This window comes from Betta splendens, chromosome 24 (genome assembly GCF_900634795.4).
Source record: "Betta splendens chromosome 24, fBetSpl5.4, whole genome shotgun sequence".
In the NCBI taxonomy this organism is placed as follows: domain Eukaryota; kingdom Metazoa; phylum Chordata; class Actinopteri; order Anabantiformes; family Osphronemidae; genus Betta; species Betta splendens.
The window spans coordinates 7,415,572-7,437,520 of record NC_040901.2 but is presented as its reverse complement, the minus strand read 5'-3'; the positions used below and the strand labels follow the sequence as shown (position 1 = coordinate 7,437,520).

The 21,949-nt window shown below is 48.7% G+C and overlaps 1 protein-coding gene across 4 annotated transcripts; it reads left to right on the top strand.

The window, feature by feature from the left end:
- Nucleotides 1–1,156: 1,156 nt before the first annotated feature.
- LOC114849738 (estrogen-related receptor gamma-like) lies at nt 1,157–20,383 on the top strand. 4 transcript variants are annotated; one of them, XM_029141450.3, is made up of 9 exons: nt 1,157–1,262; nt 1,387–1,522; nt 9,305–9,550; nt 9,673–9,830; nt 10,584–10,700; nt 14,456–14,566; nt 14,668–14,850; nt 18,253–18,522; nt 18,606–20,383. In XM_029141450.3, the coding sequence occupies exons 3-9, from the start codon at nt 9,318–9,320 to the stop codon at nt 18,848–18,850; spliced, it is 1,317 nt and encodes a 438-aa protein (XP_028997283.1). In that variant the 5' UTR covers nt 1,157–1,262; nt 1,387–1,522; nt 9,305–9,317; the 3' UTR covers nt 18,851–20,383. The 4 variants fall into 4 exon arrangements, with proteins under 4 accessions (XP_028997283.1, XP_028997284.1, XP_040925492.1 ...); XM_029141451.3 differs by lacking the exon at nt 1,387–1,522 and having other exon boundaries at nt 1,166–1,262; XM_041069558.2 differs by lacking the exon at nt 1,157–1,262 and having other exon boundaries at nt 1,307–1,522.
- The last annotated feature ends 1,566 nt before the right edge of the window (nt 20,384–21,949 follow it).

Below are 21,949 nucleotides of genomic sequence, written 5' to 3'. Positions count from 1 at the left end.
AAACTAAACGGGATGTGCAGGAAACCAAAAGTTAGTTTTTCAGGATATTTACCTGCTTTTTTCTGATTGTGAACTATTGTAAGTTGTCAGGAACTTTCCTGTGCAGTGGAGCTTTAACTGTAACCATGGTGCACCTGAAGGCTGGTTTTCTACCTCTACAGGCTGTTTCTGACAGAAGTGAGGTGAACTCAGCTGGGAAACGTTGTTGCGCTCAGAGGCTCTGGTGCTTGAAACCAAAGTGAAACACGATTAGTTATATTTGATATAACTGCTAGCAGGCTGCCTACAGTTTGTTCCAGCTAACAGGGGATATTGGGGGTAGGACAATAAAGTATAATTGAGAAGAACTGCAACAATTAAATATTTTCATCATCAGTAAAGCAGAAATGTTTTTTTGCTCACCCCTTGTACAATTTGAGAATTTGATGATATATTCTCTGTTTGTTTGCTCAGACAACAAGACTGGTGGTGAAGTACTGGCTTATTTAAGCCTTTAATAGTCACATCTGGCAGACTAATCTATACGGAAATTGATTGTTGGCTAATTCTCCCTAAAACCTAGTCAGATGAGCTGAGCTTCACACAGATGTGACAAGGCACTTTCTGATGGTTCTCATTGGAATGTTCTTTCTTCTTAATTAAGAGTATCGCTCCCTGTGTCGAGACTCACGTGAACCTGTTGAAAGCCAGTTCCTGGCCCGTGTGAAGGAACTGGGTTATGTAACCGCAGATTCCATTAATTAAACACACACCAGGAGAACTTTCTAGTCCTGGAGTGTCTGCAGCAACACACACACACACACACACACAGCTCTTTCAACAGAGCGCTTGAAGCCATAACTGTTCATCAGAACATGCCCTCTGAATATTTCCGACTCTATCAACACATGCATCACATTCACATGCTGAGTCAACATTGCTGAAATATGATGCACGCTTTCTCTCTCTCTTTCTCTCTCTCTCTCTCTCTCTCTCTCTCTCTGTCTCTCTTTGCCATCCTTGCAAAGCTGCAATACAAATCCTTCCTCTGTATCTATGGGAATACAGGAGTGGTGTGTGTCCTCAACCCTCCCCTCTGCTCACCACCTCCCTCTGCATATAAGGGAACACTGGCTTTGTCCTCCACCCCCCCCCCCCCCCCCCCCCCCCCCCCCCCCCACAGCCTGTCTCCCCCCTCCATCAGCACCACAATCCCTTCTCCGACACACTTTCCCGCTGACTCTCTCTGGACTCCCCTCCTCCTGCCAGCGCGCTCTATGCAGGTAGGTAGGTAAACTCAGCGCTGGGTCAGAGTGAGATGCTGAGAGGAAAGAACGAAGGAGAGCGGAATTTGTGTGCGTGCGTGCGTGCGTGTGCGTGAGTTATTGTGTTTGTGTGCGTTGGCAGTGTGTGTTGCTGCTGCTGCATCGCTGAGCCGCGGAGACCGGAGGCGAGGAGAGCTGGAGCTGGAGCGTTTGTCCTTGAGACTGACTGACTGACTGCAGCTGTAGAGCAGAGGAGCAGCCGGTGGATGAAACTGACAGTGAGTACTGAGCAAAGGCAGCGCGATGAGCGGACGGGAGGAAGGAGACGCAGGGTTTGAAATGCAGCACTCGGAGTTACAGTATGTGTTCTCGTTCCTGTCCTATCTGCTTAGAAACAGTCCAGTGTGTGTGTGTGTGTGTGTGTGTGTGTGTGAGACCAGGTGAAGGTGGACTCTGCTCCCAGGTGAACTGACCCGTCTCTTTTTATTGGCTCCCATCAATCTTTGCCTTCCAGCCTCCATGTGAGACTTTGTAAGCAGTTTGGCAGTTGTTAAGCTATTCAGAGAGTCTGCAGCAGTGTCCAGTACGAGTGTCCTCCCCTCTCCTTTCCTCATCTCCGCTCTCTTCTCTCTTCTCCTCCTCCTCAATCCCCCCGTCCCCCACACACACTCCTGTTGACAGATCGATAGTCGTGCATCTATAATTGGAAGTCATCAGTTATGGTGACCCTCCAAAGCGAGTCATTATCATGTGTAATCTTGCAGAAAATTACATTTTGACTAGTGTACCTTGGCGTGGCCAGGAACCAGCGGGCTGTGCTGGGAGGGCTGTGTCTGGGGGTTTACTGGGAGGCGGCCCCCTAAAGGAGGAGGAGGAGGGGGGGCTCTGGGTGCGTCTGTGTGATCAGGTGAGGAAGGACGGGAGGGAACGGTCACATGCTCGAGAAACAAAGAGAAGAACGGCGTCATAGAGCGATGGCATTAGCGCTCTGCGGTGCGAGACAGCCTCATGAGGCTCCCGTCTCACCTGCGGCACCGCCGACAGGATGTGTTAGAATGTGTGTCAAATTAGAGGGGTGCCTGGGTGACAGAGGGAGAGCTGGAAGGTAAACACACCAGTTTGCTTTCAGCCTTCGCGCTGGTTCGTTGACAGCCAGCCAGAGGACTGAATTTACCACCTGTGGAGATAAAAGTGATATGATGGGGCCGCGTGCTGTCAAAGCGATTGGAATAATTTCTGACATCAGCATTAAGACTGTGATGTCTTGACTCCCAGAATTCAGAGTGTGTGTATCCCACAATGGAACCTGGGGACCGGATGTGTGCAGATCCGAGGATTTTCACCATTGCGCTTCCCAAAGGTTTCCCAAACCCGAAATGTGACATCCTGCTCCTTACTTTAGTGCCCGTGTAGTAGGAAGTGGGACCGAGGGGCTGTACTATATCCAGTCGGGCCAAGCTGTGACTGCAGTTGGAGTCCAGAACTTGACTGTTTAATCCAATTGGGTCCGTGGAGAATGTGGCGGGGCCCGTGCGGCGCTAATCCACAGCATGCTGCGAGGATAGGCTCGGTTACATAATTACCCCTAAGAGCCTCCAGATGGACACCTGGCAGTCAAGGTAACGCGGCACGAAGGCGCTGTGCAGGAACAGGCTCTACAGTGTGAACTGGAGCCGAGCGGCGCTTCTAGAGAACCAACCTGGTGACGTCGCCGACATTCGACCACCAGGGGGCAGTGCAGCCAAGTCATTAAGGCTCATGCCTCTAATATTGAAAAGTGACCCGCAGATTAACTGTAATAAAATCCTGACTGTCTCAGTGCATATATGTTCCCCAGCCCTGACTCACAAAGTGAGTCAGAGTGGAACCGTTTGAAGACCACTGACCCGCTGAGGATGGACCCAGCACCAGCAGCAGCAGCAGAACCAGCAGCAGCAGCAGAACCAGCAGAAGCAGCATGTCCAAGTGGCTCTAAGCGACATATCTATGGTTACACTGCTTTAAGCTTCTCCCTGAGGCCTCTAAGGTTTCAGGCCTACGTGTGCGTGTGTGTGTGTGTGCGTGTGTGTGTGTGTGTGTGACCTCTGATCCCTGTACAGCGCGCTACAGATCAATACAGCAAAAGCGATCCAGTTTCAAGTGCTCATCGCTCAGTCAATCCATCATGTTGTGTAACCCTCGTGTATTTATAGAATGCAATGTTTTTCTATTTTGATACGATAGGAAATCATTTTTCTCTCGTGTTACCACCCTTCCTCTCATTTTCTCCCTCCGCTTCCCCCCTTTTTGTAAAAGTGCCATCGCAGCCAGACACCAGTTGTGTATTTGTACACAGTGTCAATGCTTTTTACCTGCGTCTCCGTAATTGATGGACGACTGTGAGTCCGGCATGAACTAAACTGATTACTCACTATAACTGTGGGCTGGCGTGAGTGTGTGTTTGTGTGTTGGGGCCCCGTCAGAAGTCGCTCTGACAGTCGTACCTGCAGGCTGACATTTGGTGTCTGGCAGTTTTAGGGGGTTGAGGAGGATGAAGTGGGTGAACACACATCTCTCCTTTTCCTTCACAGGAAACTGGATGCATGTGGTGCGTGCGTGGGGTCAATAGCTGGCAGCTGCGTGCTGAGTTACAGGCAGCGTCCCTCCGGAGCAGCTATTGAGCTCCCGTCTTGGTGGAGTAGGAATATTTTCGGTGTTCAACTCCAGTTGCGCACGTCGGCTTGCGTTTCCTGCGCTGGGGTGTCGCGTTTAGCGCACGCCGCTGGGGCTCAGGTGTTGTTTGCCAACGCGCCCCTTTGTCCCGTTTCTCCTGATCCATGAGGCTGATACTGATGTTTGAACCTTAAATAGCGGCGTTTTACAATAACACCGTGCCTTTGTTGTTGTTGTTGTTGTTTTTTTGATTCTATAATAAACACCTTCATGCTTTATGGAGAGATGAAATAGAGATTGTGACTGTTGCTTCACCTTTGGAGCAATTTTTATTTGCCTGTAATATGTGTTAAAGACTATGGCGCATTACATTATCATGAAAGTATCATTAGCTTCTGCAAAGTTCTAAGGAAATTATCAGGAGTCTCACCTGTCGCCACTCAGGCCTGACTCAAGTGTGTCTTGATACTGTTGTGGTGCGTCTGGAGATCACTCAGCTGGTGCCGAGGGCAATATCAACGGGCGATAAAATTATTAATCTCTGTTTTAATTTCAACCAGGGCTCGGCGTCTGTAGGAATATGTGCAAAAACCCATTGATGGCAGCTGCCAAAATAAAAGCCACTGAGAGATAAGAGCCACTTTGCTTTAACGTCAACATTCAGCTTCCTAAATGGTTTATAGAAGATAATTTCTCAGTGTAGATATTTTTGTGTGATGTATTTACTTTAGAAGATTTCAAAATGATAGTAGCACTTGTATTTTTTTGGCATTTTATGACTGAGATAAAATTATCTGCTATTAGAAATCGCCTCTTTTATCTTTGACGTGGGTCGCTCTACGTGCTCCGGTGGTTTCTGTTTGCGCACGCCGGCGTTCACGCGCGTGTTTGCGCATTTGCCACGTCGCCGCGCGCCTCTGGTTTAATGCGCGGCGCGTTTCTCCGGGCGAAGCCGTTTCATGTGGCGCAATAATGAGATAAGGCCACTCCATGCAGTCTGCTGTCTGGCCCTTTATCGGAGCAACAGATTAGTGCAGGTGATTTCATTCCTGTGGAGATTGGTTCCGCCGGGGGTCGGCCCAGAGCGCGAGCGCGAGCGTGGCGTGGAGTGGGAGCGGCAGACAGGTCAACACTGATGAGAAAATGAGCCCTTTCAGGCTAAGTTAAGACTGTGTTTGCAGCTTTTGCAAGGATTTCTCTCGAAGTCTGTGTTTCCTACATCTGTTCCTATGATGGAATCTGGATTTTGTGTCATATAATAATTCACAAATGGCCAAAAAAAATGGAAACCCTCCAGCCTCCGGAGTGAATCCTAATGTATGTCAACAAAACCAGTACAAGGCGTATTATCTGCGTGTTAGTGCGTCTGCATGAAGAGGGATTTTGTTGACCCTGACCCCGACTTCCACGTGTGTATCGGTGTTTTAAGTGGATTAAGACAGTGAGCAGGTTGCAGCCTGATAGCTTTTACTGATGTTTAATTCCTATTCACCTCGCTTGTGGAAAGCAGCACGCAGCCACTTAGATCAGTTTGGCTGCACATGTGCGTATGTGTTTTCATTAAGACTTTTTATTTGCCCTATTATACTTGAGGAGCTAATCCAACATCCTCTCTTGTCACATCCACCTGCCCCAGTGAGAGTGCGGCTCTCATTGGCTGAGGCTGCGGCCAATGGGCTCCCGGCTCAGCGCTGTGGGGGAAGTACATTCAAATGATGTGGCTGGGTAGTCATGAGGGCCAGCTTGGCTTGGACGCCCTTGTCACACTCCGCTCGTGGCACCAGTCAGGGCTTCAGAAGAGGAGAGGGGACAGTGTGAGAGGGGTGATGCCGTAGATGGGAACAAAGTTTGGAGGCAGAGTCGGTACAGAGACGCACAGCGACAGATACAGTGTACAGAGGCTGTAGAGGCCAAGAGGAGATAGAGATAACACGAACAGAGGAGCAGCGGCCGCAGAGAAACACTTTGTGTCCTTTCGCAGAGCATGTGGGCAGAGTGCTCATGGATTTAGTCGACCTCTACCTCCCAGAGTGCTTCACCTACCACTCTGACGCAGAGTAAGTAAAAGTGAAACGTAAGCTGATATTTACTGTGTATCGTGTGTGTGTGCGTGCGTGCGTGCATTCTCTTCTTACATATTTCCATACAGGTATTTTGTAGCATGAACTCTCCTGTTTCCAAGCTGATTCGAGTCCCTGAATGTGTCGTTCACAACCCACTAGTAGACTGTCAGTCAGCCCCCTCTGTAGAGAGTCAGTCACCATGAAAATCCAGCTGCTTCCTGCACTGAGCATCGATTTGTATTGATGAGTATTGTCACGATTATTTTTCAGTTAGTAAATGTCAGAAACTAGAAATAGTGTGGAGCACATCATGAAATCTCAATAACCAATTCCAGCATGACGACCTCTCAACCCAATTCTTCTTTTATGAATAAGTGAAATAAAAAGTTGTTCAATTCTTGCAAACAATACGTAAAATGAATAAAATAGGATTTCATGATGCAATTAGTGCAGGTAAATGCGATGATTCAGTTAATGGCATGAAAGCAGCAAATTCAATAATAGTTACAGTATCAGGGTCTTTACAATCTACTTGTCTTTGCTGAAAATACATTTAAATACATTTAAATGGGTTTTTCAGTAGTTTGTTTCCTGCTTCAGTGATGTTTAGGTGAAAGAGTTTCCGTGCGAAGATTTGTTTGCCTTGTTTACTGTCAGAGTCCATCCTGTTTGCGTGTTTGTTGACGGTGAGGACGAGCGGCCGGGCCGAGGGCGCCAGGTCGGGTGAAAACCCTCCTCTCAGGCGCAGCGGGCCCCAGCGAATCAAACGGAGGCCTGCGAGGCGATTGGCGCCGCGGCCGCTTGATTACCCACGAGCCGCCGTTTGATTGCTGAGATCATAAGAACCGTGTTCACTATCGGCCGCCGCGCAATCACTGCACGTCTCATCGGGCCCATTAGGATCCAAATGACCTTTCTGCGGCGGGGAGGGATGAGGGCAGGTGGATGTGTCTGTAGGGTCTGCCTCCACCCGTCACCCACAGCCTGAGCGACGCCTGGGGGCTCATATCTGTGGTCACTTCTGTCTTCGGCCCCTTTTTCTGCATGTGCGTCTCTCCTTGTCTTCCCCTCACCCTCCCTCCCTCCCTCTCTCCCTCCCTCGCTCGTCCGGCGGGTCATTGTCTGCATTATGACTCCGCTCATTTGAAAGTGAGCGTTGCCTCCTCGCTCGTCTTTCAGCACCCCCAGGTTAATGAGCCACAGGACGGCCCCTTTCTTTCTGCCCCCTCTCAGCTCTTTCACACGTCTTCTATCTGTCTGCCTCTTGTAATTTCCTCCTGCCTCGCTGCTGCTTCTTCTTCTTCTCTTTCTCCTCTTCCCTTTCTTTCCTCCCTCTTAGTCGTTTCACGCTGGATTTTCGCCTTTGTTGCCAGGGAGCAATTAGAGTTGTTTTGGATACTGAGAGACAAAGGGAGGAAGGTATGATCATTTTGAATACCAAGTCACACACACACACACACACACAGACACACACACACACACACACACACACACACACACACACGCTCTTATTTACCCCGGTGCGTTGGCTTGTAGGAGCTGCGTCTTTTGATGGGCTTTTATGTGGCTCTGTAGATTAGTAATCTGTCAGAGTGAATATCACATCTGATCAGATCACACCACCCTAATGCCATTTCATTATCAAAGCAAAACGCCAGCTCCCGCCCTCCTCCTTCTCCTTGTTCTCCTTCTCCTGGTAAGACATTATAAGGGGAGACAGTCATGATGAATTGTCTTCTTTCCGTGACTCTCCTCTGTCTGTATGTGTTTGAGAGACTGGATTTTGGTGGTGGAGACCAAAACGTCGTTCGACACGGGGGCCGATTTGCACAGTTACGGTCGTCCGAGGTGCCAGAAACACGAGAAGCTGCTGCGCGGCATCTGTCTGTTGTGTAAATAGGCAAATGTATGCAGTGACATCTTTATAAAATATGTCAGTGTTGCATTTACAGCTAGTTTTACTGCCGTAACGTGACCGTACGTTAAAAGCATTCTTCTTCTCTGTCCCTGAGTCGTGCTGCTGAGCAGATGCTGTGACTGCGGCCTGTTGCGCGTCCTGGCGTCTCCACCCGCCGTCTCCCCCTTACTGTGTGTGCCGCTGTGGGTTTGTAGAGGGGTCACCAGCGCGTGGCCATGGTTTACTCAGGGGGTGGTTAAAAGCAGCCAGCCTCTTTGCCTACCAAATACCTCGTGGCTGAGGCAACACTGATTTCCATGGCAGGAAACCGACCGGCTCCAGCATCCACCTCGCGCGCGAGGCTGAGATTAGACTGCGACGACGCGCCTCTCGGGCCACGTCGCCCCGGCGACGCGCGGCCGCGTGCGAGCATGTGTCGGGGTGTTTATGAAGACACATGCGCGCAAATATGTCTGTAAGCGTGCGTGCGGGGCGCTTTGGCGTGTCCCCGGTCACAGGCATCCAGAGTTAATGTAGTGAGGCGCGGGGCAAGTCGATGATTTTTATTTTTTGCATCTGCACGGGAACATCTGACGCCGCGGTGTGTGTGTGTGTGTGTGTGTGTGTGTGTGTGTGTGTGTGTGTGTGTGTGTGTGTGTGTGTGTGTGTGTGTGTGTGTGTGTGCGCGCGTGTGTGTGTGTGCGTGCGCGCGAGCGCCTATCGCATTCCCGCCGGCCTACTGTTCACCTCAGCTGGTTTCAGATGTTATTTTCTCCCTGGCCTGGTGACAGAGAGTCTGTTGTGGTCACACCTTAATCCAATAATAGAGTAATAATGCCAACTTGAACATGCAGTACCTCATCTCTGTTTTGCTTTCATTAAAGTTAAGGAATTTCCTAGAAAGTGCTCGTAGACTGTAAATATGCGACACATTTCAGTTTATTCGTTCACGTTCCATGAAACCATATAATTAATCAGCGTTTGAAAGGTAACGTTTGCGCCCTGAGTAACTGGGACGGAGACAGAACAAACCAGTGCACACGACTGAGGCGGGGGAGGATCGCCGGTCGGGCGATTTCCCTAGGTTTGTTTAAGCAATCTTCTTCTCTGAAAACAAAGCAGTGTAATCGACAGCAGCTTTGCATACGTGGGCGATGACAAACGGCTGGTGTGGATGAGGCCCGGCATGGACGCATGCATGAGTGAATGGATGAATGAGAGGACGTGGATGTACTCGAGATTCTTGGGCCACTTAGATGAAAACGACGCATGCATGTGTGTGTACTTAATAAAACTAATCAGAGCAGAGACCTGAAGGTCAACTACCCCCCGCTAATATTAATGACGGGACCAAGGTGACTCATTATATGAAGCCAAACAACTCAGCGTCATGAATATGAACCACAACAAGCTGAGCGCTCACGTATCTTGGACGTGTTCTGTTCCAGACACCTGGGCAGGATGTCGGTGCGGGGCCTGGACCCCACCTGTGCCTCCTCTATAAAGCGTGAGCCGTCCAGCCCCAGCTCCCAGGGGGACGTCAGCCCGGCGCAGCCCAGCCCCGGGAGCTCCTCCTCGGACACAAATTCCAGCTACGGCCTCCTGACGAAGGGCCACAACCACAGCAATGGGCTGGACTCGCCGGGCCTGTACGGCCACGCGGCCGGGTTGGCCTCCAGCGGAGACACAAACAGGTCGCTATTTACATCACCGCCTCCCCTATTTCTGTGCGTTTCACTCCATATCCGACGCTGATGAGTATCTTGTTATTCTCCTTATTTCTCTCCTTCACTTGCTTCCTGCCGCCTCCATCCAGGAGGTTCGGGGACGACGAAGGCCCGGTGAAGTGTGAGTTCATGCTGGGCTCGGTGGCCAAGCGGGTGTGTCTGGTGTGCGGCGACGTGGCCTCGGGCTACCACTACGGCGTGGCCTCCTGTGAGGCCTGCAAGGCCTTCTTCAAGAGGACCATTCAGGGTAAGAGAAGCCGCCTTATACTTAATAACAGAGTCTATTGAGCGTAGCCGATGCCTGCCAGCTTCATTTGAACCTGTTTTATGACCAACACATGAGGTTGTGCCTTGAGCAGTTGTTTGGTATAAACAAGCCCCGATCAGTTAGCTCACCTTCCGCCTCCTGCCTCTCAAACTGCAGAAAGGATTTAAATAAAGACCTGTTTGCAAACAGCTGATATGCAGTTAAAATTACAGTACATGTTGTATATAGTCAACATGTTTGAGTTCAGCTCCGAGAGCCGCAGATAAGATATGGCGCACATTGGATGCATCTGTCAGAAGCGTCACGTGCTGTGTGGCCGTCCCGGATGGGCTCCGTTGGTTCAGGGACTGGACTCGTGTGTGCGCAGGCCCCTAGAAGTTGGCCGCTCTGGATGAGGTCAAAGGTCAAACGGGATGAGCAGCTGTCAGATCAAGGATTGCGAGGGAGATCCGATGCCTGGCTTATCAGATGCTTCCTGCTCCTAATGGAGAGTGGCAGCTGAGAGCGCCTGCAGCTGGCCCCAAGCCATTGGTTTCAGCTTAGTGGTACTTCTGTTAACACAAACTGGGCAAAAATACAGTGAGAAATATTCCTCGACGACGTCCTAACCTGTGAGAGAGATCACTGTTGGGCTGAACTCAAACTAGAGTAAATCTGCTTTAATTTGTTTTAACTTAAAGCTAAAAGGATAATGTGAAAATAATAATGTGTATAATTGTCCTTGTCCTACAGGTAACATTGAATACAGCTGCCCAGCCTCCAACGAATGTGAAATCACCAAGAGAAGAAGGAAATCGTGCCAGGCGTGTCGATTTGTGAAATGCCTGGCCGTGGGCATGTTGAGAGAAGGTCAGTTCTGAGAATCACTCCCAGGCCGCCGTCAGGTTCTTCAGACACGAGCCCCGCCGCCTCCGCTTTGTTGTGCGTCCCTTGAAACAATCCTCTCATTAGCAGCTGAGATTCCCTTGGCGTCTGACCTGATAAACGGCTGATGGCATGTACTGTAGGAGCGTAAACCCCTGTGAAACCTAAGACTTCTGACAGTTAAACTTTAGGCTCTTTGTGCCACCTGTGGCGTGTGTGTGTGTGTGTGTGTGTGTGTGTGTGTGTGTGTGTGTGTGTGTGTGTGTGTGTGTGTGTGTGTGTGTGTGTGTGTGTGTGTGTGTGTGTGTGTGTGTGCGTGTGTGTGTTCCATCTATGTGTAGTAAACACTAGACGGAACAATGCGTAGCCGTGTCTTTGAGAGGGAGGAGAAGGCGACTAACTATAGTTTCATCAGTGTTCCAGCACGTGTGTGTGGAACACAAAGATTTTTTTATTAGAATTCTCTATAGTTCCTAGTAACTCTCTATAGTGAGTTGTAGAGAGAGAACATAAAGTGTTTACATTTCTAAATCGGGTTTATGAACCTTGCTTGATTCATGCAAAGGTAAAATAAAAAAATGCACCATATAATTTATTAACATGCATGTGTTTGTTAAAATCACAGCATAAGTGATTTCCATGCCCTTAATAAAGTATGGAATGAAGCTGGGCCTCTGTGGCCCATATGCATGACGTCTATGAGGGTCAGAGGATCCTTTAATGCAAACGTGCGCCTGTGTGGTGACATATTGTTCTCCCAGTTTAGAATCGACTCAAAAACACCCCCCGCCGCCCCCCCCCCTTGGGTCGATCCATGCTCATGTTGTGATGCGAGAATTATTACTCAGATTGTATTTTATGGACCAGCCAACTTTAAAAATAACTGTTTCTGTAATTTTGACTCAAAGTTCAATTGCAAATTAAATTATATCCATAATGTGGGTAAGCGGTCGACATGTTAAGCTTGTGGGATGTCAGTCAGTCTTTTTCCTTTTGACGTCTCTTAATCTCAGCGACTCCTTTCCCCGGGTTATGATGTTATCGTCGCTAATAGAAACGATGGCCAAGGCCATAAAAGTAAAGTCCAAGTGTAATAACCTGCAATGATCCTTTAATACCTCCCACTTATCTCTAAACTCGGCAGCACCTGTTTACTGCCGAGTGTCTGCATTACAAACACTAGCATCTTCATACAGGTTATACATTGTGCGTATGAGTCTGTTTAATCGCGTCAGCGTGTTGTCACATTTACGTGTCTACTTCTTTGCGCTTTTCTCAGTGCGTCTGTCCTTTTTCTAAATTAGCTGCCTTTAATAGGGCAGAGACATAAACAGCATCCCAGTCCACCTCCACCCCTTCGTCCTGCCTCCGCCGCTTTCCCTCCCCCCCTTGTAAATTCCTCCAGATGCCTTGTGGGATTCCTGGACCTCCCTGAAATGCAAACTGCCCCTCATAACTCCCGCCATCAGCGCCCTCGTAACGCGCCTCGCCGCGCCTCGTAACGGCCCTCTTCCCCGGAGAGGCCGCAGTAAAGGCCGCGGCGGAGGACCTGCGAGGTTTAATGGGGAGAGTCAGAGCCGTATTAAACAGGCGGCTGGAAGACGCAGGGACCCCGGGCAGGATTTAATTAAGCCCCCTTTAGTGCCCATTCTACAGTTGCTGTCGCTTCTGAGAGCAATAAAAATGCATATGTTAACAAAATGTGTACAACATTTTACAAACTGCGGTTTGTCCTTTAGATGTAATGTACAAGCCTGTATTTTAATGGTTTAACATGTCGGTGCAGCGGCCTCCATTCCTCGTCTCCTGCCAGCAGAGGTTATTTAGTCTCAGGTGACTTAATCATGCTGGGTTAATCTGCATTCTGAGAAAGGCAAAAGCAGAACTATGTGAGCGATTTGGATCCAACTTTCCAGATCTCCTTTTCCATTTGTTGATGGGAGGCAGCCATGTGTACATTTGTCACATTATCTGAGAAGTGTGGGATTGTTTGTAGTGCACACATGCTGGTGACGGCAGCCTTAATGGACGCCGCTGTGAACACGGTAACCTGGATCAGTCTGGATCAGCGGCTGGATGTCCGCGCTCCTGATCCCGCTTTACGGTGTGCGTTTTGGGAACTTGTAAAGCTCCTCATGTGAACATTGGGAGTCCTGTCAGAAGGAGGCTGAGTGATGAAAGCGGCAGAAAATAGATCAATGCCGCGGCAGCGCGTGTTTATCGAACGGTGATGGGCCGTGTGTGTGTGTGTGTGTGTGTGTGTGTGTGTGTGTGTGTGTGTGTCTCTGTTTTGTTTTCCACCAAAGCTATTCTTGGCCTTTTGGTTGTCAGCACATTCCACCATGAAGAGTTACACTTAGCTCTGATGTGTGTGTTGGAGTAACCGTCAGCTCCAAACACACAACACGCCCCTATGAACCGCGTTTTCCCTTATATCAGCCACCGGAGCCGTTCGCTTTAATCCACTTTGCAAACAGTTTGTGTTAAATCTGATGACAGGCCATAAGTCAGCAGCCTCATCCCCTATTTCGCGTCGCAAAGTGGCACCTGCCAAGTGGCCGAGCTAATCCATCCATACTATTTGCTCCTCGTGACTTCTCCAGGGGCATTGAGTTTATCAAATCCTGCTCCCAATTTATCCACCTCTCCTTAGATCTAGTTTGTAAAAATGTATCAGATGTAACACTGTGACCATTATGTTATATATATATGTTAAAATGTTATATTGACCCTGTTGGCCTCTATGGGTCTGACGCCATCAGCGACCTTTTTGATCCTGTCTCTGGTTCCCCACTGTTCCCTCCTTGGACCACTGCAGACTGGGAACTCCCCACAATCCAGCTCTGGAGATGTTCTGACCCAGTCGCATAGCCATCACAGTCTAATCATGTCTGATCAGTTTATACTGATATAGAGTGCTAATAGAGAACCTTGGGAGGTGCTTGCGATGGAACTTTACACGTGTTTACCTGTTATTTGTCCGACCTTTATTTGTGGAAGTGGACTGCCGCACAACATCGGAGCTTGACGGTTCATAATAGTGGCCGAAGGCTGAAGTTAAAGTCCAACTTCGGGCGGGAGCTGGACGGATCTGGATGCACGGCTCTCAAAAATATCCGCGTGAGGGAGAATAAGTGGAGGAAGCTGCAGTCTCAAAGGGACGGCGCGTCACAGTCAGGTGTCAAGTGGACAAATAATACCCTCAGTGTGTCTCCTGCAGACACGAGTGCCATTATAGATCTATTCAGGGCCACGCCGGCCATTTACACAGTGGAGTCAGGTAACCCAACACCACTACTAAAGGCTGCCTGAATCACACTCACACTCACTGGGTACATACATTTTTCTTTAGCTTTTTGCTAAAGAGTGATAAATACGATGATGTATCAAGAAGCCTTGACCACAGCTGCCAAACGTCCGTTTCCCACCCTGAGCTAAAGGCTAAGACCACAGGGACGATCGTGAAGCGTCCTCATCCTAAATCCCCATCTCTGTGGCGGTGAGGTTAACGCGGCGCTCCTTAAGGTGAGCAGCTGTCATCGGACGCTCTGAGGTCGTCGGGTGTCACTTTACAGGATGCAGGCCTCTGTGGCGGCATTAGTCGGGGCTGGTTCTGTCTCCTTGAGGCCGTGGAGTCTCGTGATCCGAGGTGAACGAGTGTCCTCGGCGTCCGATACGGGTCCGCTTGTGATGTCAGGACACGCGGGTTTGAAAATGGCCGCATGCGTTCGCTCCTGCAGGTGTGCGCCTGGACCGAGTGCGAGGCGGCAGACAGAAGTACAAGAGGAGGATAGACGCCGAGAACAGCCCGTATCTGCACCCACAGAATGCCATGCCCCTGAAAAAGACATGTAAGTGGAGACCTGAAACCCTCAAAACGTCACATCCACAGTAAACACGGCTTCGCTCATTGCGGATCTCTGCCTTCTGTCATTCCTGTCGCCCTCCATAGTTTCTGCGGGGGGCGTGGTGGAGAACAAGGTGGTGTCTCTGCTGCTGGTGGCCGAACCCGAGGGGATCTTCGCCATGCCGGACCCCACCGTGCCCGAGAGCGACATCAAGGCCCTGACCACGCTGTGCGACCTGGCCGACCGCGAGCTGGTGGTCAACATCGGCTGGGCCAAACACATCCCAGGTACCGCTCAGTCAGTCAGTCAGTCAGTCAGTCAGTCAGTCAGTCAGTCAGTCAGTCAGCCAGTCGCTGGTGTGCACAATCCCACACACATTAGCTCACATTAAGTCTATAATCAGATCAGACGAGGAGATTGTTGTGACTTGCGGTTGCCAAGACACTTGCTGGATGCCCAGAGGAGAGAGGGCATGTTGGCACGACTGTGTGTGTGTGTGTGTGTGTGTGTGTGTGTGTGTGTGTGTGTGTGTGTGTGTGTGTGTGTGTGTGTGTGTGTGTGTGTGTGTGTGTGTGCCCTTGCTGACCAGCCCGTGCTACTAATATATCAAGCAGATGACTGGTGGCCACCTGGGCCTTTTAATTCACTTCCTGAGCTGCAGCCGTCTTCCTGTCGTGTGTGAGTTACGGAAATCCTCCTGACACTCGGAGCGGCTCTTAGCCGCTCCTCTGACACAGACGCAGCAGAAGGGATGTCCGCCGCGCGCCTTTTTCCTTTGGACGAGCGAGTGGAAAGCGGAGGGGGTGGGAGGCGGCGCCTTCTGACATCTTAGTGGGATTAAAATCTTGGTATGCGGCCATGTTGACGGTTGTAATTGTACTCTGTGGTTGACGTTGGACAAATGACAGAGCATTGTTCAAAATCACTTTTTACACTTTAGATGTCAACAAATGTGTGTGTTTAGGGGCCGCGGTTTGTTAGACAGCTAAACTGATGGATACTGGTTGTCAATTAGTTCAAACTGCCTAAAACACAAACATAAAAAATATTCAACTAAATATTAAATTTTGATCAAACTACCCACATTTAACACCCATTTTAAGATTTGAGGCTTTTCTGTGGTTTATTCTATTTTAAATGAAACGTATTTCCTCTTTGAAGTGAATTTGTCATGAACTTTTTCATAATTCATAGATTTTGGGAAGGTTCAGCGTTTGAAGCCGACCTTTAAAGCATTGTGTCGCCTTATCTCCCACAGTCTTGGCTTTGAATCTTTCACTTCAGCGAGCAGCTGTGAAACACTCTGATAGTTTAGATTAAATTGAAGCAGGGAAACGTGGGAAATACCGAGCGATGGGGGTTCGGAGCAGCAGCAGCCGGTGCTCCGAATGCTTTATCACGACTCCATTTCGTTCCTGTCTTGATTTATCATGTGTTTTTCCTCCAACAAGCTGTGACTGCGTTATCAGCTGTGGTTATCCACACCCAAAACATCACTAGGGAAACACCTGGGTTTTTGTTGATGTCTTGTGTCTGAATTGCTTACAGTACAAAACCAATGAAGCAGGTGTGTGTGTGTGTGTGTGTGTGTGTGTGTGTGTGTGTGTGTGTGTGTGTGTCCCTCCCTACTACAATCGTACCCACATTACTTTCTCACAAAGTGCCCATGAAGCAATTATTTAAGCGTGATCTCATCAGCGTTTCCATTGTTCTGTTAAAAAATGATGAGGAACATCACAGAACCCCCCCCCCCTCCCCCCACTCCCCCGGGCTGTTGCTGTCTGTTCCTTTCCCCCTATTGTCAGCTCCTCACTTACAGCAGGCAGACGGAGGCCCACTGATGGGTGTATTTGTAGCCCTCCGCGAGTGGAGGCTTTGGCCGCGAGGGGGAGGGGGGGGGCAGCGGTGAGAGGTGGCCGCGCACACAGCCGATGCCCACCTGAGGGGAGAGAGAGAGAGGGCCGAGAGGGGGAGAACGCGACAGGAGGATGTTTTCGCCCAGCTGTCACAGGCATTTTACTCAAACTTTTGAAATGCAACACAAATACAATGCATCAAGCAAAAAAAAGAGAAAAGCAGGCGTCTAGAATAGAAAAACTCAGAAGAGAAATAAAAGTGGACCCAGGTTGTTGATGTCATTTAAACTCAGGCCTTCGAATGAAGAATAAGGAAGGAGATGTTGGATGTACAATGTCAATAAACCAAAGAAAAGCTTTACAGTATTTATTACACAAATATCTGAAGCGTTGCTACAGACGATGAAGCCTTTCACTTAAACAAAAGACGACAGAGAGAAAAAGTGACATGAATGGGGAAAAAATGACAGTGATCAGATGCGACGCGATGGACCAGGAGGCAGATAAAATCACGCAGGGAACGAGCTGATGAGGCAAAGGAGACTCTCCTCCTGGGATGAAAGGTGGCTAGAACGAACAACCAACGGAGGAGTGAAATGTAAAAAGAATAAAAAGTGCCCCTTCTAGCAGCCTAATGGTCGTGTCACATCAGCTTTGGGTGAGTGGCGGGCTGCACGGCCCCCCCACGGTCGCGGGATGAACAGGGGTCTTGGGCGAAGCGGGCCGGGCCATCTGAGTTCTGCGCCCGCGGGGAGGTGAGTGGTGGGGGCGACCGTCCTGGCTGCTGTGTCGGCTCGCGTCAGGCGCCTTGACGGTGATGCGCCGTGACGTCTGAGGGCCAGGCTGGCAGATGAGCTGGCTAAAGACCAAGCGCCCTCCCTGCTTTTGGCCTTTTTGAGCCCGCGCTGCGAGTTGGCTGTCAAAGGCGCCCGCCCGGGCCCACGGTGGCGCGGCCGGACGTGGTGCAGCCGGCGCGTTGTCCTTTTAGGGCGCGCGTTCTCGCCCGTTGCTGACTGTTCGACTCGGAGCGTTGCGTGAGGTTTCATCACGGCCCGGTGCCAGGATGCTGATCCCCGTCCGCCAATGAAACGGTTTCCAATCAGTCAGGGAGCAGCGTCCCCGCGGCGACCGCAAGGGGCCGACAAAAATCACGGACGGCGTCAGAAACGCAAACGCCCCCCCCCCCCCTCCAGTCACCCAGTAAAATCATCTGTTTAATTACAGGCAGGTTTATACGGAGGACGTGAGCGGCTTTAATCACGCTCCGCTAGTGTGTAATTGTCAATCAAAGTGGGCGTGTCCCACGGCGTGTAATTAAATTCACCCCTCCCACTGTCCTTCATTATGCCCTTTGCTGTGTGCTGGCTCTTAAAGGAATCGGCTTCATCCAACCTGTCATTCGCTGAGGTGATTTTGCTGCTTGTCATTCTTTCCTTGTAGCCGCAGGTTTCCTTTGTGAGCCTCCTCCGTCCAGATGATGTGCAATCAGCTTAAACGGTGGCTCTACATGGCCCATAGGTGTGGCCTGGGATGGACCGGGGACCTGTCCAGGGTGTTTCCCCGGCCGTTCGTCTAATGGCCGCTGGGATCGGCACCAGCTTCCCTCACGGCCATTAACAAGAGAAGTGGTTTAGATAATGAATGGATGGGCATTTAAAGGAGTAATCCAGCCATTTAGTTTCATCCTATCCTGAAACTGGGCAGCTCAGTATTCTCACATTCAGTGTCCAGTATGTGTCATTCTTCATAACATTGGGCTTTTACAGACGTGATATTTTGTTTTGATTATTCAGGCTTCTTTGACTTTATCTTTGTCTCGTCTCGTCTTTCTAGGATTCCCTTCGCTCTCCCTTGCCGACCAGATGAGTCTCCTGCAGAGCGGCTGGATGGAGATCCTGATTCTCCGAGTGGTGTTTCGCTCGCTGGCCCTGGAGGACAAGCTGGTGTATGCGGAGGACTACGTCATGGACGAAGACCAGTCGAAGCTGGCGGGGCTGCTTGACCTCAACAACGCCATCCTGCAGCTGGTGAAGAAGTATAAAACCATGGGCCTGGAGAAGGAGGAGTTTGTGGTCCTCAAGGCCATCGCACTCGCAAACTCAGGTAGCCGGAAGGCGTTTATTGAAGCGTTTGTCTAGTTCCACTCCACGTGTATTGACGAACCCTCGCATCTCCATTCCTCCTAGACTCCATGCAGATTGAAGACTCGGAGGCTGTTCAGAGACTCCAGGATGTTCTCCACGGAGCCCTCCAGGACTATGAGGTCACCCACCACCCGGAGGACCCTCGGCGGGCCGGGAAGCTGATCATGACCCTCCCTCTCCTGCGTCAGACGGCCGCTCGGGCCGTGCAGCACTTCTGCAGCATCAAACAGGACGGCCGCGTGCCTATGCACAAACTTTTCCTGGAACTGCTGGAGGCCAAGGCCTGATTGAGACACAGACAGCGATGCCTCCTGGACCCCGGCGCCGAGGCTCAGATGGGACTAAATGAAGACTAACGGGTAACGGTGAGGCATGACACCATGTATTTGTCCATATTCAGCTCGCATTTGACAATAAAACGTGGAATCCGCAATGGGCCGGGAGACGGTCGGAACAGTCGCGCATCCTCACTCCCCACGGCGCTTCGGGAAAAGCAGTCAAATCCGCATTTAGCGTCTCGACGCCACGGACGTTGCCGCGTTCGCTGTCTGTTACACTCGCGCCCGTCGACCACCTCGGAAGCCGGAGACGGACGAGCAGAAGAAGAAAAAACGCCTTCTAGATATATATACAGTTACATGCCAAACGTAGAGCTTCTTTGTTAATACGCCACCTGATACTTGAAAATCCTCTCGGATTAATTCATCCATCTTGAAGCCTGCATTTTAGTGCATTTATTAAGACTTTATTGTCCTTTTTGTATAGAGAGTAAAATAGTGGTAGAAAACGTAAACGTGTCCTAAGAGGTATAGTAAGTCTTGCCAAAGAGTAAAGACACATATTACTGAGTAATACCAGCAAACGTCCACGACACATGCATATATAATGTGGCCTGTAAGTCATTCACATAATCTGCGTCCCTGCTCTGTTGTGTGTTGCAAAAATATCTATGTATAGCAGGAGGTTAAAGGGAAGCAATCAGCACCTCATCAGACAAATACTGGGCCTCCTTATTTTAGCAGAGACTTTCAGGGAGGCGTCAGAGTGATATTTATTTAAATGTGGCTCTTTTCTTTTGGTGTTTTTCTTTTGTTACTAACATGAAGAGTAGATTAAAGCAATTACAGTGGCTAATAATTTTTTAAAGATTTTTAACTGATATCATTGTAAGATAATTTTATACTAGCTTCTCTGCTCCAGCACTGATAACTATGTATATCATATCATGCAACTGATTATAAATGGAGTCTGTACTTGAAGATCATGATGTTGTAGAGCTGCGTAGACCCATAGATATAACTTTAACTACTGTTTGTGTATAATCTGGATTAGGGAGCTGCTTGATGTCCTTTCTGGTAAAAGTCGATGTCTAGGATGAAATCTGTGCACTACTTTTGCTTGTAGCCATACGTTTGTAGGGAATCTGGTGGTGGCGCTCTGTTGATCTGTTTCTTTGTTTTGTGTGAAGAGTAGTTCTGTGGGAAATCTGTCTTTTTTTTTTATCCGCACACGTCGAATGAAGGGAGGAAACCAATGAGGTGAGGAGGAATCTCAGTGCATCAAACAAAAAGCTGTGTTCCTTATTTTACTTAATGCAAAGTACTGTGACACTATAACATGCATATCTTTTCGATAAGACGATGGCAGCAATATGACGGTTTAAATGTATGTCCTGTACATTTCTATGTATATACGTCACGTCTTATGCCAACACAGATGTTTAAGATGCAAATAAGCTTTGTTTGGATGAGCTGTGCCGTGCTGTTTCTTTCTCAGGTGGATTCTTGGGCAATAAAGATGATCCCCTTAATGCAAAAGTCGTCACGTGTGAGTGTTGTCTTTCATTTTATTCCTTGTGTAGCCTGATGTGTCCTGTCTTAGGGTATTTTATATGTATAGCACAATATATTCATGAAACAAGTATCTGATCTTTAGCAGACAGTGAGCTGATATCACACCATATGAAAGTGACTGGTATGAGCTGGACGCCCCAAGGTCAAGACTCAGATACACCTGGTGGTTGGTGCTGACCAAGATAAGAACCAATGGGATTTTCAGAAATGTTTGATAAAGTGGTAACGGCTAAAGGACAAAGACAACCTTAGAAACAGTCATTCAACAGTTCACAATTTTAGGGAAGATGTTAATTCTGTTAATTCACATTTTTTTGTAGTCACAAGGTAATAAATATCAGAACTAAAAATTTAAAATACAACATCATTTGAGAAAAGGATTTTACACACCCTCCATTTTTCAACACCTCGTTTGTAGATTTCAGTGGTGAGGAGCAACACGCTGCTTTTATTAGACTGCTGATGGAAGAAAATTATATTTAGCTTGGATTACATGGTTTCTGATAGAGTTTACTGTCAGCAAAGGATGTAATAACTGGAAAGACGAGCTGCTTTCTGTGGCCATTAGTCACAACTGGTTCTACAACATGAAGCTTCGGATTTTATTTGCACATACAATAACCAAAAAAAATATGCGTGGTAGATTTTTACATGTTCTGTGGAAAGTGGAAGGAGTGGAACCAGAGTGTGAAAAACCTTAAGACTACACGGAAACAAAGCCGAATCTAGGGAAACTCATATGTCCTTTATCTCTCCTTAACTGTCAGTAGAAGCTAAACAATATCTTTATTTACCTCTGGTTTAAACTCTCAGACTTGGAACAAGCTGGAAATTTTTCAGCACATCAGCCGTCAGTAAGTGAGTTAGTGATCTTAAATGATATATCCCTGCATGTCCCTCTCCCTAAATGAGTTAGTATGTGTCTAGTGGCTGTGTCGCCCAGACACCTTGGTGATGGATGGGGCCCTGAGGAGATGGGCTGTAAAAAAGGCTGATTCTGGCACTCAAGGGTGAGATCACTTCCTCAATAAAAAAGCATTGTCCCGAATCATCACAGCAAGGTATGAATGCTGATTAGGATATTAGACCGAGGAGAGCTGGTCTGTAAAAATAAATCAAATGAGCTGTTAGTTAATGCGGGGGCCCCTCTGACACAGAGTGGTGATGTCTGGAAGACGAGAGCAAGCACTGACTGTTTAAAGAAAGTATTAAATAATGCATTTTTAGACAATAATGTTAGATTTATAATTATAATGGTTTGTGTTTTGCCCTGGGTGGATTTTAAGACTTGACCAATCCTTTAAGGAAAAACTGCAGAGGTGATGTGTTCAAAAACACTCTAATGAGCAGAGAATTTATTATTAACTGTCAAAGTCATCACTTGAGAGGCTCTTCTGTCCAGTTGAGCTTGATTCATGTTTAATTTAGCAAATTTCAGGTGGGAGGAGGCAACACGGCCGCGTCCACGGTTACTTTTGAGCTACAACCACTTTAAAGTTTTATGCCTTCCTGGAGCACAAGCATGAACGCCCT